The sequence below is a fragment of the Ptiloglossa arizonensis genome, chromosome 13 (assembly GCF_051014685.1).
Source record: "Ptiloglossa arizonensis isolate GNS036 chromosome 13, iyPtiAriz1_principal, whole genome shotgun sequence".
NCBI lineage: Eukaryota > Metazoa > Arthropoda > Insecta > Hymenoptera > Colletidae > Ptiloglossa > Ptiloglossa arizonensis.
The window spans coordinates 4225582-4241183 of NC_135060.1; the positions used below are offsets into that span (position 1 = coordinate 4225582).

The 15602-nt window shown below is 27.5% G+C and overlaps 5 protein-coding genes across 14 annotated transcripts in view; 3 read left to right on the top strand and 2 right to left on the bottom strand.

The window, feature by feature from the left end:
- Window positions 1-785: 785 nt before the first annotated feature.
- Window positions 786-1910, top strand: Osi (electron transfer flavoprotein regulatory factor orsai). The gene is made up of 2 exons (XM_076325332.1): window positions 786-1041; window positions 1223-1910. Exons 1-2 carry the CDS (start codon window positions 1003-1005, stop codon window positions 1430-1432), a joined length of 249 nt encoding a protein of 82 aa, XP_076181447.1. The 5' UTR covers window positions 786-1002; the 3' UTR covers window positions 1433-1910.
- Ns2 (nucleostemin 2) lies at window positions 1800-4566 on the bottom strand. The gene is made up of 2 exons (XM_076325329.1): window positions 4370-4566; window positions 1800-4165 (listed from the first exon to the last, which is right to left on the bottom strand). The coding sequence occupies exon 2, from the start codon at window positions 4158-4160 to the stop codon at window positions 2007-2009; it is 2154 nt and encodes a 717-aa protein (XP_076181444.1). The 5' UTR covers window positions 4161-4165; window positions 4370-4566; the 3' UTR covers window positions 1800-2006.
- Window positions 4567-5658: 1092 nt separating this feature from the next.
- Window positions 5659-7420, bottom strand: Rps6 (ribosomal protein S6). Its single transcript, XM_076325429.1, has 5 exons — window positions 7287-7420; window positions 6703-6907; window positions 6452-6597; window positions 5990-6190; window positions 5659-5904 (listed from the first exon to the last, which is right to left on the bottom strand). The coding sequence occupies exons 1-5, from the start codon at window positions 7290-7292 to the stop codon at window positions 5707-5709; spliced, it is 756 nt and encodes a 251-aa protein (XP_076181544.1). The 5' UTR covers window positions 7293-7420; the 3' UTR covers window positions 5659-5706.
- Window positions 7421-7934: 514 nt separating this feature from the next.
- Window positions 7935-13538, top strand: Impbeta11 (importin beta11). Of its 5 annotated transcripts, none has more exons than XM_076325424.1 (18): window positions 7935-8217; window positions 8461-8592; window positions 8854-8954; window positions 9075-9188; window positions 9268-9674; window positions 9749-10003; window positions 10067-10261; window positions 10330-10370; window positions 10456-10638; window positions 10946-11057; window positions 11162-11382; window positions 11450-11614; window positions 11696-11888; window positions 11969-12206; window positions 12273-12372; window positions 12498-12763; window positions 13017-13158; window positions 13266-13538. In XM_076325424.1, exons 2-18 carry the CDS (start codon window positions 8470-8472, stop codon window positions 13368-13370), a joined length of 2961 nt encoding a protein of 986 aa, XP_076181539.1. In that variant the 5' UTR covers window positions 7935-8217; window positions 8461-8469; the 3' UTR covers window positions 13371-13538. The 5 variants fall into 5 exon arrangements, with proteins under 5 accessions (XP_076181539.1, XP_076181540.1, XP_076181541.1 ...); XM_076325425.1 differs by having other exon boundaries at window positions 8464-8592; XM_076325426.1 differs by having other exon boundaries at window positions 7935-8110.
- A 251-nt stretch (window positions 13539-13789) lies between these two features.
- The window catches only part of Endoa (SH3 domain containing GRB2 like, endophilin-A), a 35279-nt gene continuing 33466 nt past the window's right edge, over window positions 13790-15602 (top strand). For all 6 annotated transcript variants that reach the window (XM_076325244.1, XM_076325249.1, XM_076325248.1 and 3 more), the window contains exon 1: window positions 13790-13899. The gene's annotated coding sequence lies outside the window, so the exon portion shown is untranslated. The remainder of the gene's footprint in view (window positions 13900-15602) is intronic.

A 15602-nucleotide genomic window follows, 5' to 3' on the forward strand; every position in this document is an offset into this window, starting at 1 on the left:
AATTCTTCTTATCTTTCTATCAAATAATTGTGAAGTATTTACACTTAAATCATTTGAAATTATAGTTATAAATAATGACAATGTGAAATTTTAAAATTCGTTTGAAGTTGAAAGACACTTTATAACGACAACTCGACGAAGAATAAGGACAATCTTTTAAATATCAGCTCAAAAATGAAAAACAAATAATTAATTTTATTGTAAGAATCATATCATATACGCATGTATATCAAATCTGTATTGATGATCTTCAAATATTACGATTCAAAAAGTCAAATTAATATAGTTCGAAAAAGTACTTCTAACATACAATTTATTTTCTTCGATAAAATCCAACTTTTTTATCGTGTAAATATGTATCAAATCTTTCTCTACATGTATTACAAACAGAATTACTAAACAGAAAAAATCGAAGAAATAAAAGTTTCTTAAAAAAATTAAGAAAGAAGCGACGCAAACCATGAAGTATCCCTACTAGATTGGTCCCGTTTTCTCTTAGCGAACTTAAGTCAAGAGAAAGTAGCTTATTTTTTTATACTAAATATTTATATTAAATAGTTATTTATATTTTTAATTGTGTTTTACACGGATTTTAAAAATTTTTATTTTTGTTGTATGTATATTACGTATTGTTATTTTTGCATATTTATATTTTGCATCTTTCCCAGGCAAAATATTAAACTTTTTATATCCGAAAATAGCTGGTTATTCACCTAAGACGTTAATCTTATTTCAAATACTTATATTAATGACTCGTCATATGATTGGTTGGAAAACAAAATTATTGGGCTGCGTTAACAAATTTTTTCGTACAACATTGCTGCAGTCAATAAAATATACACAATTGAATTGTTTATAATACAATATACACATGGAAAAGTAATTTTATGTTGGTAACAAAATATTTTATATTTGGTGAAACAATTCTGATACGTTTGTTACTGATATTATTTGTATGTTATTTGATTAAATATTGATTAATATTAAATATTACTCCAATCAATGTCTCAACGATCGAAAGTTATTAATTTGTACAAGACGGTAACGAATCGTAATTTTATTTTAGTTTATTGACATATTATTTATTGTAACATTATACGCATGCACATATTATTTTAAAATGTCATTGATCATGTTATACTTTAAAAGAAGAAAATTATTTATTTGCTCAAATTACTATTGTCGATTTAAATTTTATACTATTATAATTTAATTCTTCTAGCTCTTGTACATGGGTCGAGACTATCCAAGAGGTTATAAATTCTTCAGAGAAAATTTAAAAAAAACTTTTGAAACGAATAAAGAGGAACATGATCCTGAGAAGATTGATAAATTGTTGATTCGTGGTTCCTATTTTATTAAAGAATTGGAAGCATTGTATAAGTTACGAAAATATAAAATATTAAAAAGAAGATATAGCAACAAATCCTAAAATTAGATTAAATTATGCTTAATATATACTTTTACATGTAGATCAAATATTTAATTGTTTATTGTTCAAATTATTGTCTTTTGATTTATCAGTAATGGAAATAATAGGTATTATATAGTTTCCTCGTTAGTAGCTATATAATACAGAGGATATTGGTTATTGTATAATTGTTGAAATTAAACTCTACCAAGTATGATCAGTGCTTACACAGCCTTCACCAAAGTGCCAAAGTGAATAAATTTATTATTATTAAAAAAGTATGTGTAATATATACATTTAATTTAGAAAATATGAAGATACAAATAAATCATTTATACACAATTTGCTTATTCTATTAAGTACCTAGTAACATTATGTACAAATTTCATGCAACAATTATATAGTGATTTAGTACCTTATACATACATATTATATATACCTATGTAATTTTTTGTATATAAATATAATAAGAATAAAGAAGATTGGGATATGAGTTTATATACAACACTTTGTATATACAAAGTTTATATTCTTTTCAATAACATTAAATACACTAGTAGAGTTTTTAATTTAACATCTTCTATTAAATTATGAACTATTTTCTTTTAATTTTTGGAAGTTTTCTATTCCTATTTCTATTTTTCACATTAGTAACTTCATAAAAATTGCTACCAACTTTCTTTCGTTTATTAGCTCTTTCTATAGCTCGTCGTTGTTTACTTGTCAAATTTTGTTTTATTTTCATTGTCTGCTCTCTTGTAGAAGGTAAAGAAAAAATGTTAAATGCACCACTACTACTTGATATTGTATTTGTCTTTGGCATTTCACTATCACTAGAATCATATTCCTCATCGACTACATCATATGCACTTTGTAGTAAATTATCCTTTTCTAATGAAAAATGAATTTCATTGTCAGAATATTTTTCTTCTTCATTATTTTCATCCTCTAACCTTTTATTAGTTTCATTATTTTCTTTGTTTTCCATAAATAATACTTCATTAACTTCTGTACTACATGTATTCTTATCAATATCATTATCATCCAAGTTTGACAAAATTAAACTATTTTCCATTTTATCTTCATTTTTCTTGCCATCTACAGATGCCTTACTTTCAATGTTCAAATTGTTTTTAATATAATCACTTGAATATGGAAAACCAACTTTTATTTTTCGGAAATCTTGTATAACAGCTAATTGAAATTTTACTGGTTCTTTGCTCTGTATACTTTCAACTTGTTCAGTATCAATATCATTATTTATCTTTTCAGCATTATTGTTTTCAACAGCAGGCTCATTAATAATTGTAGACTTTGATAATGGTTCTTCAAAACCAGAAGGAGGTACATAAAAAGGTAATTTACCACGCTGCCAATCATTCAAAACCATTCGTGAAACAGTTGTAATATCTGGTTCTCCTTTTTTTAGTAATTTTCCACTTTTACGAGCTAATTTTTCCAAAAAATCGATGTGATCATTCCATTCCATAATTTTATAAGTTTTTTGAATATATTCTACTTTTACTCGTGATAATACTTCTGAAATATAATCTTCAGGATTTTGAACGAGTTCTACTCTTACTACACCTTTTAAAACTTTTTCTGTATCAGTCTCTGTGGATGGATAAACTACACCTGGACAATCTATTAAATAAATTCGGCGCATCAAAGTAATATATTGCCATACTTTTGTTTCACCTGCTATTGGTGCAACATTACAAACTTTTTTTGATCTCAAGGTATTTATAATCGAACTTTTTCCTGTATTCGGGTATCCTATAAAGCCTACACTGATTTGTTTCTTATCTATATGTAACTTTGCAAACTGACGTAATAAATTTATTAGAGAACCTTTACCAAATGGATGTGTCATCGAAGCATGAAATGCCACTGTTGGATAATCTGCACTCAAAATTGCAACCCACCTTTGTGTAACCCATGTTGGTATAAGATCTACTTTATTTAAAATAAACATTAAATGTTTATGAGGTTTTTCGGTTTTAAGGTATTTTTCTATAGGAGGGGATCTAGTTCCTAATGGATCTCTGGCATCTAATACTTGTAAAATAACATCAGAAGAATCTATAACTTTATATAATTCATTCCAAATTCTTTTGCTTTGTCCTGCCGACATAATCCAATCTCTTTGTGCATCTTTTATACCTGCATCAGGACGTACAAGATCAACATCTTTAGAATCCTTCTCTTTGTTATATGTCTCCTCTTTTTCTTCTGCTAATTTTTGTAATTCGTCATATGTTGATGTTATTAAATTTGGTCTTTTCCTTACTTTTTTTGGACCAAAAACACTATCAAAACTTTCTGTATCTAATAAATGTACTCTTGCATTTGCAGCCTTTTGTTGAAGCAAAGTTATTGGTAATTGAGTGGGTTTCATAACAATATTATAAGGATCTTTCATAGCTTTCCCTAATTCATTTTGAAATTTTTGTAAAGCATTTTGAGAAATCACTCTTGAATTACCAAACCATCTTTGTGAAGGTTCCACATGCGACATGGTACCAGAGGCTTGCCAGCCTTGAAACGGTGCTGGACTAATTATTTTGCCTGTACGATCACGCTTTGGTTTTTGATTACGATACATTTGTAATCTTTTGATTGTTGCTTTTGATCGAACTTTAGCTACACCTTTTAATCCTTCTGTAGGCCGATCAGGATTCATACTGTGACAAGAGCGATTAAATCCCTCTTTTCTTGGAGGTTTATTTGTAACACGTGATTTTGCCATTTTGCCTGTAATAAGATATTTTCAGCCTTGTTTCCTAATATATTTTAGATTAGCATACAAAATTAAATATTAATTATTAACATCTAGTTTCAGTTAATATTAACTGTGTTAATATACCTTTTATAATGTATTCAAATATTTAAAATGTACATTAAATAATTTGAATTCTAAAGAAAAAATTATAATTTAATATTATAAGAAGATATTACCTTTCTTTTTTTATATACTTTATGACAGTTTTATGACAGTTATGATATAATTGTTATTTCTATATAAATATGTATTATAAATATTTTTTTAAATTAGCTGTTAAATATGTGAAGAGACAGTAAGCTACATATAATTTTCAAGCACTTTGCTTTGAATGTGTTGATAAATTGTTGAACGTTTACATGAAACACGTGTAGAACTTCGGCACACTGGGCCATAGATAATATAAATGACTATCACTCATCACTCTTATCAAAAAGTGAGGCTACAGCTTCTTTCTGTGCCCCTATCCATAAATGGCGCATTATCGTCTGTTTTTGCTGTCCATCTTAAAATATTATGTAGTCTGTGATGTACACTACCGGCAAAAAACTTTCCAGTATAAAACCTTAAATCTTATCCGTGACTCTAATGTATTTCATTAAATAAAAAACAATAAAAATAAAATATATATATATATATATATATATAATAATTTAAATAAACGAATACATAAATATTACTTGTTGATCTTACTGCTTAGGAAGTTTTACTAATAATTCGTGAAATTGTTTGGTGTACGTAATATTGAGTTAATCGGTTTCGAATTTAAAATAGTTTTTTATGATATAAAAATAATTGTATGTGTTATATAGAAAAAACATACTGTGCAGAACTTTCTATACTTTAATGAAATGTAAGAACATATATGTTAATCTGGGACATTTCAATAAATTTATTTTGAGTAATACAAATAGCTTTCCTTTTTGTTCCATTTTGCTTTAATTCTGTTTATGTAATTTTAAATTACGAGGCAAAGAAAAAAATGCATATTAAAATTTTAAATGCTGTTTGATTATTTTTACCTTTAAAAATTATTAACACTCAGTGTTAAAAATATTGACAAAAAATAAAGACAAACTAAATCATAGAATAATAATTAAGGGAAAATTCGAAATTCAACTCAAGTTAAATATGAGTTATGGTGTAACTTTTAAACAATACAGTCAAGCTGTGTGTTGCTTAGTATAATTCTGTTAATGAAGTTGTAACACTTTCATTAACTTTATATATAATTACAATATAACTGTATTTAACATTTGTTTTTTCAATTTTTCGTCGTATTATATCATGCGTGAGTTTTTGCATTATAAAATTACTATTATTGACTTATCATTTAAGCTACAAGCATTTTTTACATTACATTATTTATTTTCACACATCCTCATTAAAATGTTACAAATATTGTGGTTAAACATGGAATAAAAATTTTTCTAAAAAATGAAAGGGAAACGGAAAATAATGGAAATAAGTGAAAGTATTTTTATTAAATTGTCAATACATCACTGCAGTCACTTTATTTTTGTGTGGTAGGTGCTGACTGACTAGATGACTTAGAGTCTCGAATGGAAGCACTACGTCTTCGTTTCAATTCTTCCTGTCGTCTATTCTTTGCTTCTTTCTGTCTTTGTGCTAATAGTTTTGCATAGTCAGCTGCTTGTTGTTTACGAGCCAAACAACGCCTTCTTTTTAAAGCCGATCTATGTCGTTTTCGCTGTAAGAATTATATATATTTCTTTCACTGTAGCTTTAACATTTTTGCAGAGCTTTAATAAGAAATAAATGTAAAATATGTATACCTGTAGAGTAAGTGGAGTAACAAGACGTTGAATTTTAGGAGCCTTAAAGCGTTCTTTTTTGCCTTCCTTTTGAATTGGCCGTTTTACAACAAACTGACGGACATCGTCATTCCTAACCAAATTGAAGAGCTTACGAATTTTGCTTGCTCTTTTAGGTCCTAAACGTCGTGGTACATTAGTATCTGTTAAGCCTGGAATTTCCTATAAAAAGAATTTCACTGATGTATATAATGTATATTCTTTAATAAATGAAGAAGTTTAAATAAATTATTAAATGTATCATTCGTACACTGAGAAAGAATACATATTTTCCAATATTATTTCTCAAATCAAAAAATGATATTAATCTCCCATGTTTACGATAGTATCATAAGATGCAGTAATAGTTCTCAGATACACCCTGAATAACATGGGTGGACAGGTCTGTATGTAATAAACAAAATAATATTGCATTTAAAATACCTTTTCTCCTTTTTTGACAATAAGCAAAGCAAGTACAGACAAGTTAGCATCAACAATACATCCACGAACAGATTTACGTTTACGTTCACCATCTCGTCTAGGTCTGTAGCATGAATGTCCTTTTGAAAGTAATAAACGTACACGACCTAATTACAATCATAATACATTATATTAAAATTAATTTAAATATTATATTATACATGAAAATTAATAAAAAAACAATAATTAAACAAAAATTATAATAATTATACCATTGGTCAAGACACCCTGTTTCATAGGGAATCCTTGTTTGTCATTACCACCAGAGATGCGAACAACATATCCTTTCCATTCATCACCTAAAGCATCAGCTTCTACTTCAGCACCCATACGTTTTTCAAAAAAGACTCTAAGCTTATGCTCATCTGAAATTTCAAATAGTTTCTGACATCCTGTTGCAGGATAGGATACGTTCAGCTGAAAAAAAGAATATATATAAACGTTACATATTTATAATATAGCTACTAATATAATAAAATGCTTCCATTGTAACAATGGCATTTGTTACAAAATTATTTTGAATATTTGAAAATATAAAGTTAAGTAAATAACTCCGATCTTTTTAATTTTATTCGTTAATAGACTAAAGAATTGAAATTGTTTATAATATCATGGTTAAATAGCATTTATATTCCAATGCTAAAAGTATTGACAATCAAAACATTATAGGTAAAGAAATATTTTATAAATCGTATTTATCTTTACAAAAAACTATTTATAGATTTCTCTTCTATAAATTTAACTATTATTTGTTTCTAATTTTCGTAAGATTCTTGAAATAATTTTAGATTTTTACCTTCATCGTGACAAATCTCAACCAGTGCCACAAGCCATGAACAGAAAGAAGGTGAAATGCTGAAACGGTCGCTAGGGTGCGCAAATCGGATATCCGTTTTAAACGAAATGAAATTTTAAACTAAAAATAACATTAAATGAACTTTTCATAATCTTATTAGCAATAGTAACCAAATATTTATATAAATGTGTAAGTTTTAATGTCAAAGAGAATATTAGAAACTCGTTTAATATGTTGTATTACATTTGTTTTACATAAAAATGTGCAATTATTAAGTTTTCTTCAATTAATACTAATTATAACTTTGATGCAGCGTATGTGACGTTACATTATATAAAGAACAAATAACTATATGAAGTTTATTTTTACATGGAACGTGAGTAAATATGAATGTATTTTATTCGAATTATTATTTATATCATTTTGTTTAGAATAAAATATATATTTTTCTTCACAGTTTTTTTTGAAAGAAAGAATAAGTATTCATTTAAATAAATGGTACAAAAAATTACATCAATTAATATCATAATTTGAGTGTAATAGATAATTATATATTTGTAAAGTGTTTATGAAACTTAGGACCAAATTGTGCTTTATACTTGATAAGATGGTTCACACTATGGCAATAACTGTCACCATCGTATTTTATAGAAAACGAGAAGAGCAGGAGGGGGGCAGCGTTCTGAAATGCCGACTTGCAGGCGTGTGTGACATTTTGATGTAGTGTGTCTTCGATGATTTTCGTTATGTATCGATTTAATACATAGATATTTGTGATAAATAGAGTTTACCGAAAATAGATCTATCAACCCCTTATAAGATAGGTAATATTTGGATGCGTAAGATTTATTCCCTTATAGGTTAGGGACTGTTCACCCGGAACAAGTGAAATGATAATTTGTTTAACGAAAATAATATAACTACAGACGAGGTATTTGATTTTGTGCAATACTCATAATTCCCTAGTAAACAGCAAGAATGGTCTTTTTAAGTTTGACAATAAAGTTAATCATTGAAGAAAGAAACTATCCTTAACACATGTTCATCGTTAACTTTACAAATAACTTCTTAAAGTAATACAAATGTAGATTTCTTTAAATTTTAGTCGAAAATGTAATATAATTTACTACTAGCTTTTAATTAATATATGTATTTTAACAAAGAATTTATTTAGTAGAAAGATATGGATGCTTCAGTGATAGAAGTTCTTCAACAAGCGGGTAGTCAAGATCCTAATATTTTGAAACCTGCTGAACAAACATTAAAACAGTGGGAAACTGAAAGAGGATTCTATACTGCATTATTTGTAAGTTGTATAAATTCCTGTATTAAAATTCTTATAAAATTATGAATAAAAATATAAATATATTTATAATTTGATTATGTATATGTAGTATAATCCATGATCGTATTATTATTAAAGAATGTGTCGTGGAATATTTATATTTTCATTTATTAGCATATAATTTTTTTTATGTAAATATTATTTAAGTAAGAAAAATTTGTATAAGATTTTATTTGTTTGATTAATAAAGATATAATAATTTAATGTATAATGTTTTTTCAGAATGTATTTTCTAATCATTCCTTGACTGTCAATATTAGATGGATGGCTATTTTTTGTTTTAAAAATGGTGTTGATAGATATTGGAGAAAAAATGCACCAAAGTGAGTATCTTTTGCTACAATAGCAATTTATTGATATAATAACTAGTTTACTATTTTACTCTAGAGATAAGTTAAACAATGAATTAACATACTGTTAATAATAATATACTATTATTTCAGTGCAATTGCTGATGATGAGAAGGAATTTCTTAGGCAACGTTTAATAGCAAATTTTGAAGAACCTGTAAATCAATTAGCTGTACAATTAGCAGCTCTAATTGCTAAAATTGCAAGGTAACCAGTATTTATGAAATGTCTTGTGTTTACTTTTTCTTCAATTTACAAAGTAATTAAATGGAGTAATGTTGTGCAGATACGATTGTCCTAAAGAATGGGGTACATTAATTCCAACATTATTGGATGTCATAAGAGGACAAAACCCTTTAGCCCAACATCGGGCACTGTTAACATTACATCATGTTGTTAAGTCTTTAGCTTCTAAATGTTTTGCTGCAGACAGACGACTTTTCCAAGAATTAACCATTAATCTGTTCAATTTTATTCTGAATTTATGGAACACTTATACTGAATCATTTCTTATAATGGCAACAAATGGGGCAGATACAAATCAGATACAAGAACCTTTAGAAAAAGCATTACTTCTACTGAGAATACTTAGAAAACTTATTGTACATGGGTTTGATAGACCTTCAAAATCTCAGGATGCTATGTTATTTCTAAAAATGGTTTTTGAACGTGCAAAGAGCTGCCTTGCGTGTCGTTAGTATTTACAATTTATAATTCAAATCGTAAAAGTTTAAAGTTTACCTTTTTAATAATATGTATAATTTTAGGAAAAACGTTAATTTCAAGGGGTATACAATTGGAAGTATGTGACAAATTTATAATCCAGTTTACCAAAGTATTAATAGGAGTGTCGGATATGCATCCATTTTACTATATTGAACTGATACCAACAACGTTAGAATTTTGTGTTTTTTATTGCTTCACTGAGGCTGGTCAAAGTTTTACTTTTGAGAGATTTATTATTCAGTGTTTAAATTTATTAAAGGGCATGTTAATACTTGATAAATATAGACCTTCGGCAGGTATAAATAATTATTTATTCATTATGTGTAAGTTTATGAATATAATTAATTAAATTTACAAAGTTATTAATATAGCTAGCATAGCATATATTGGAGATGATTGTTTACTAGCAGAACAAGTGGATAGAGCATGTGCTTTAAAACAAAAATTTTTTACACCTGAAACGATAACTGAAATCTGTACAAGACTTGTAACACATTATTTACTTTTAACTCCTTCTGATTTGGAGTTATGGGATACAGATCCAGAAAACTTTTGTAAGTATTTATATATTTATATATATTTTTTAAATTACCAGTAATGTTATATGCAAAATTAATTTCAGTTGTTGATGATGGTGGTGAATCATGGAGATACAGTTTGAGGGTAAATGTTTTAAATATTATTTATGATACTATGTAATTATAATATTTGATATTTATTTATTTTATAATCGTTATTTTACTTCTAGCATTGTACAGAGTCTGTATTTTTAGCAGTTTTCGATCAGTTTAAAGGGGTTTTTGCATCGATTTTAGTTGAATTGATACGAAGACATCATCAACCTGTCGATCCAAATAATTTGCATGCTATTCTATTAAAAGATGCAGTATACAATGCTGTCGGTTTGGTTGCTTTCGACTTATATGATGAGGTAGGTACAAAGTAGTACAAAACAGACTTGTTTATAGGCATGGGTGAGCAAGACCCATGCCCTGGGCTCTGCACCTAAAAAAATACGCGTGAAAATAATTAAAAAAGAAAAAGAGACCTTTAATGCCTTTATCTAATGCTTTTGAATATTACACATTTTGACGAGTTTTCATTTACTACAATATAAGTTTGTCTTGTAAAATTTTGTTTCCTCTTCAAGTATGAATACAGGGCCTTACATTTACTACGGCGTTTTTGTTATAAAAAAATCATTGTAAGTAGTCAGTTATTACAATTATATGTATTAGGTAAACTTTGATCAATGGTTTACAACTACCTTGAAAGAAGAATTGAAAATTCGAAGTAACAATTACAGAATTATTAGAAGACGCGTATGCTGGCTTATTGGACGGTGGACTAGTAAGTGAATTCTTTAAGTTTTTTACGTGAAAATTATGAATCTTTTTATAGCATTATATTTATTTTTATTATAGTTTTATTTAAGCATTGTACTAAAATTGCAGCTGTCAAATTAAGTGCAGAATTGAGGCCAGAATTATACGAACTTATGGTCGAAGTTTTAAGTCCTGATGAAGATTTAGGTGTTCGTTTAGCAGCTAGTGATGCCTTAAAACTCGCAATAGACGATTTTCAATTTAATCCAGAACAATTCTTTCCTTACTTAGAACCAGCGTTTTCTTTATTGTTTTCCCTTCTAAAAGAAGTAAAAGAATATGATACCAAGGTATGCAGTTATATTATTATAAAAATTACGTTTTGTTTCAGAAAAATATTTTTAAATTTTTTTCCAGGCACATGTTTTATATGTGTTATCATTTATGTTTGAACGTGCTGGTGGCGATATAAATCCATATGTTGGAGTTGTCAGTTCATATCTACCAATCCTTTGGCAGCAATCTGAAGGACATAATATGATGAGATGTGCTATACTTTCAACACTCATACAGTTAGAGAAGGTGGACACTTATATTGTTTAATTAATCTATTTAACTTATGTAATGTTTTAACCATTGCTTTAATATTTTGATCAAAAATAGGCTTTGGGCTCTGAAAGTGTCATCTTGGAACCACTGATAGTAGGTGTTGTTGTATTCAGTTGCGACGTTAATCAAGTTGATCATGTTTATTTATTAGAAGATGGATTACGATTATGGTTAACTTTGTTGGAAAATGCACGTGCACCAACACCAGCTATAATGGATTTGGCTAGAAATATGCCTGCATTATTGGGTTGGTGAATAGTTTTAATATATTTTTAGAATATGTTTTTATTGGTTTTCAGAATGACAAATAATTTTAATATTTTTTAGAACAATCTACAGAAAATTTAAAATTATGTTTGCTCATAGTTCAAGCATATATAATATTAAGTCCACAAGAATTCTTAAGTCAAAGGGGTGCAGTTATAATTGAGACGCTTAGGTCCATCATGGGAGATTTAAGATCAGACGGACTATCAATGACCTTGGTGGTATTTGAAACATGCATGTGTGCTTCTCCTCAGCAAGGTGCAGAGCTGATTAAACCTGTTTTAATAAATATATTTGAGTGAGTATAAACATGTAAATTACGATAATATATTCTGTACAATAATATTTATTTAAATTTTGGTAGGAACGTGTATAATAAGATAAATGATTCTGGAGCAGTGATGACTATGTATTTATCTATTATGGCAAGAGTTTTATGGTTTCATAAACATATTTTTATACAGGTATTCAAATTTTGTTATGTTATTATTATTTTTAATTTCGAAGGGATTGTTATTATACGTTTTAATCTAAAAGTTTAATTTCCGTTAGAAATGTGATTACTATAAATATAAAAATTATAATGCAGGTAATAAGTGAATTAACCAGGAAAATGGGTGGAAATGAAGAAAAAGAAGAAGCCGTATTTGGACAAATAATACATGTATGGGTTTCTCAAACGCACTATATCTTCAAAGTAGAAAGATGTAAATTATTAGCTCTTGCACTCTGTTCACTCCTTGGAGCTAATTGTCCTCCTAGTATTCTTAAACATTTTCCACAAATAATATCTAAGATTGTCGAAGCTCTTAATGATATAACCACAATTACTGATAACATAGAATTAGGCATTGAGTAAGTATGAATTTTTTATACAAATTATATATAGTGATGCAAAATGTTTTGTAGTTATTTTGACCACTTAACTGTATATCACTCTCGTTTTCAATGTATACAAAGGTGAGTGAGTCGGAAATAGTTAACAGCAGTCAAATTCCGGAATAGTACTTTCCTTGAAAAATGTCGCGAATAGAGACTGAGTCGGGATATTATCTATGGCATTATTGTATATCGTAATAATAAAAGTCACTATTTTATGGTATTTCAGCACTTTGTCGATCAGTGGACCATCTAATCCAGATTCGTATGTAAATGAAGATTACGGAAATGAACATGAACAGCGAAAAAGAAGGCTTGAGTGTAGCGATCCCGTGTGCAGTATATCTTTAAAAAATACATTACAAAATCAAGTAAAGTATTAGTTATTTCTTAGCAATTTGTATTTATAGAATTAATATTTTCTTCAAAATACTTTGTAACGTTTTAAGAATTGTGCGTATAATATTTTTTGTTTTAGTTATTTACGTTACGAAGATTAATTGGAGAAAACCAGTTTAATCAATTGATGATAACTCTTAACGCCGACACTGTGATAGAACTTAAGCGTTATGTATCTGTATGAAAGAGGAGCAAGTTAAATTAAGAAAAAAAAATGATTCAGTCAAATGCTATATTACGCGTAAAAAAGCTTTATGGCGCGCTATTGTAAAACGGCACTATTTTATTGTATAATACTAGCTGTTTCACTGTACTAATAATGTTGATAATAAAACAAACCTATGTCATTTCAAATTTATTCTTTTTCTATTTTTAATTAACTAAATTTAAGTTTACGTATTCATTTTTTACCTTATAAATATTATGTTAAAAATTGATTTGAAAAGATACTAATAATTTATGAATCATATGAATTACGCTTACTATATTTAAGTATGCGCTAGGTATAAACACTACTATGTTAGTAAGAAACATGGCTTCAATTTGTAATTTTTCCCGCTTTTTTCGGCGCTCGTGATATATACGTTGTTGAAAGAGCAATCTGGCGTCGTAGCTGGAAACTCCAAACAGCTGTCGTCTGTGTCAAACCATAACGGGGGGTTAGCTCAATTCTCGTTTCAAATAGTGTACTGTTCTCACTAAATTGAAGTGCGGTGAGTGTATTAATACAAATTGTATCTATTAATTTATCTAGAATAACTATTTTTAATGACCTGAGCAAAAAAATGTTTAAATCGGTTCAATACATAAGTCGATGTAAATCTATTTGATTAGTTGGTTCATTTAATTGGCATATTCGTTAATAATTTTCATTGTTGCGTACACATAATAAACAAATATTTGCATTCTAATATTATGTACTTACAAAATATAAGGTGGACCTAAAGTGAAACAAATGTGTAAAGACGCCATGTTCTTTATTGGTCACTAGCAACACATCTGTGATTGGTTGTGCAGTATCACTGTTGTTATCATTATTTTAAATTTCGGGTAAACGTCTTACATAGTAGGTATAATCTCAATGCACAATTCAAATACAACCAAAATCATAACAAAATTGTTTGCTTTTGTTGGAATTTATGTAAGTCCTGATTTTCAAAATTTACATATATACTTCTTATCATAATTTTGTTGCTTTGAAACATCTAGCAATGACTTTCACATAGCGTATACAATCGTTCAATGTTACTAATAATAGTTTAAATGTGAATAATTTAATGTCTATTGAAGATTATAGTCAGGAATTTGTAATGTACGCGAAATGTTGTCCTCGCTTTCAGAAACTTCATCTGGCAAGAAAAGAAGGTCATTAACTTCATTCTTTTTATTTATTTTCTATATCCGCTTTAGCATTTGTATCCTGTTACTAAGTATACATACGTATAATAATCTCAATCGGTGTAAAATAAGTATAGTTAGCGAAATATAAACGTTGTATTAAACTGTTATTACATTACATTTTATAAAGTAAATTTGTACAAATGAAAGAAGAAATATTATTTCTTTACAATTGTAGACGTTCGTACAAAAATTCTTTTAAATAAGAGATTTAGGCATTTTTATCTATGTCAAAATAGATTTATAATAAATGATCGATATTAATTATTTATATACATATTTAATTGAAATACGTAATTTGTATTCGTTTTGTGTATATGGTTATCATTTTTTTTTTAGCTGTGAGTAAGAATAGACTTGTTCGAATGATATATATGCAATTTCTATAATGTAAAAGAGAAATATATGTAGTTTCATATACATATGTATGTAGCAATAGTAACACAAAGTATGAGAATCGCGTAGGTTAGTTTCTTCGTACGCATTTATATGCAGTGAGAATTGATGTTCTTTCGTATTAAAACGAAAGAATTTCTTAGAAAGATAATAAATTTATTAAAATACAAAATAACTATTTGACTTTTTCAATATTTAGATACAAGCTACATAATTATGTATGACAATTCAATATTGACAATTTTTAAGCACTTTCAAATTATAATTTTTTTTTTTATTTTTAATTAAATTTGATCAATAGATACATTCAGTTTCTATAAATAGTAATATTTCCCTTACTTTAATATATAATAAATAATAACAAATAAAAAAGAATTAAATATTTAGACGCACATGAGTATGTGCAATAAAGAGAATATTCCGTACATTGGAGAATGTATACGAATGTGTATAATTTGAACGAATAAAATAACTATATTAATATTATACACAATAATATACAATTAGTCATTAGTGATACACAAAATAATATTAAAATTATTATTAATATCAATGACATTAATTATTTTTAGTAATGATACAATTTCTGAAGACTATGAATCTTTTGTTCCAATTGTAATTG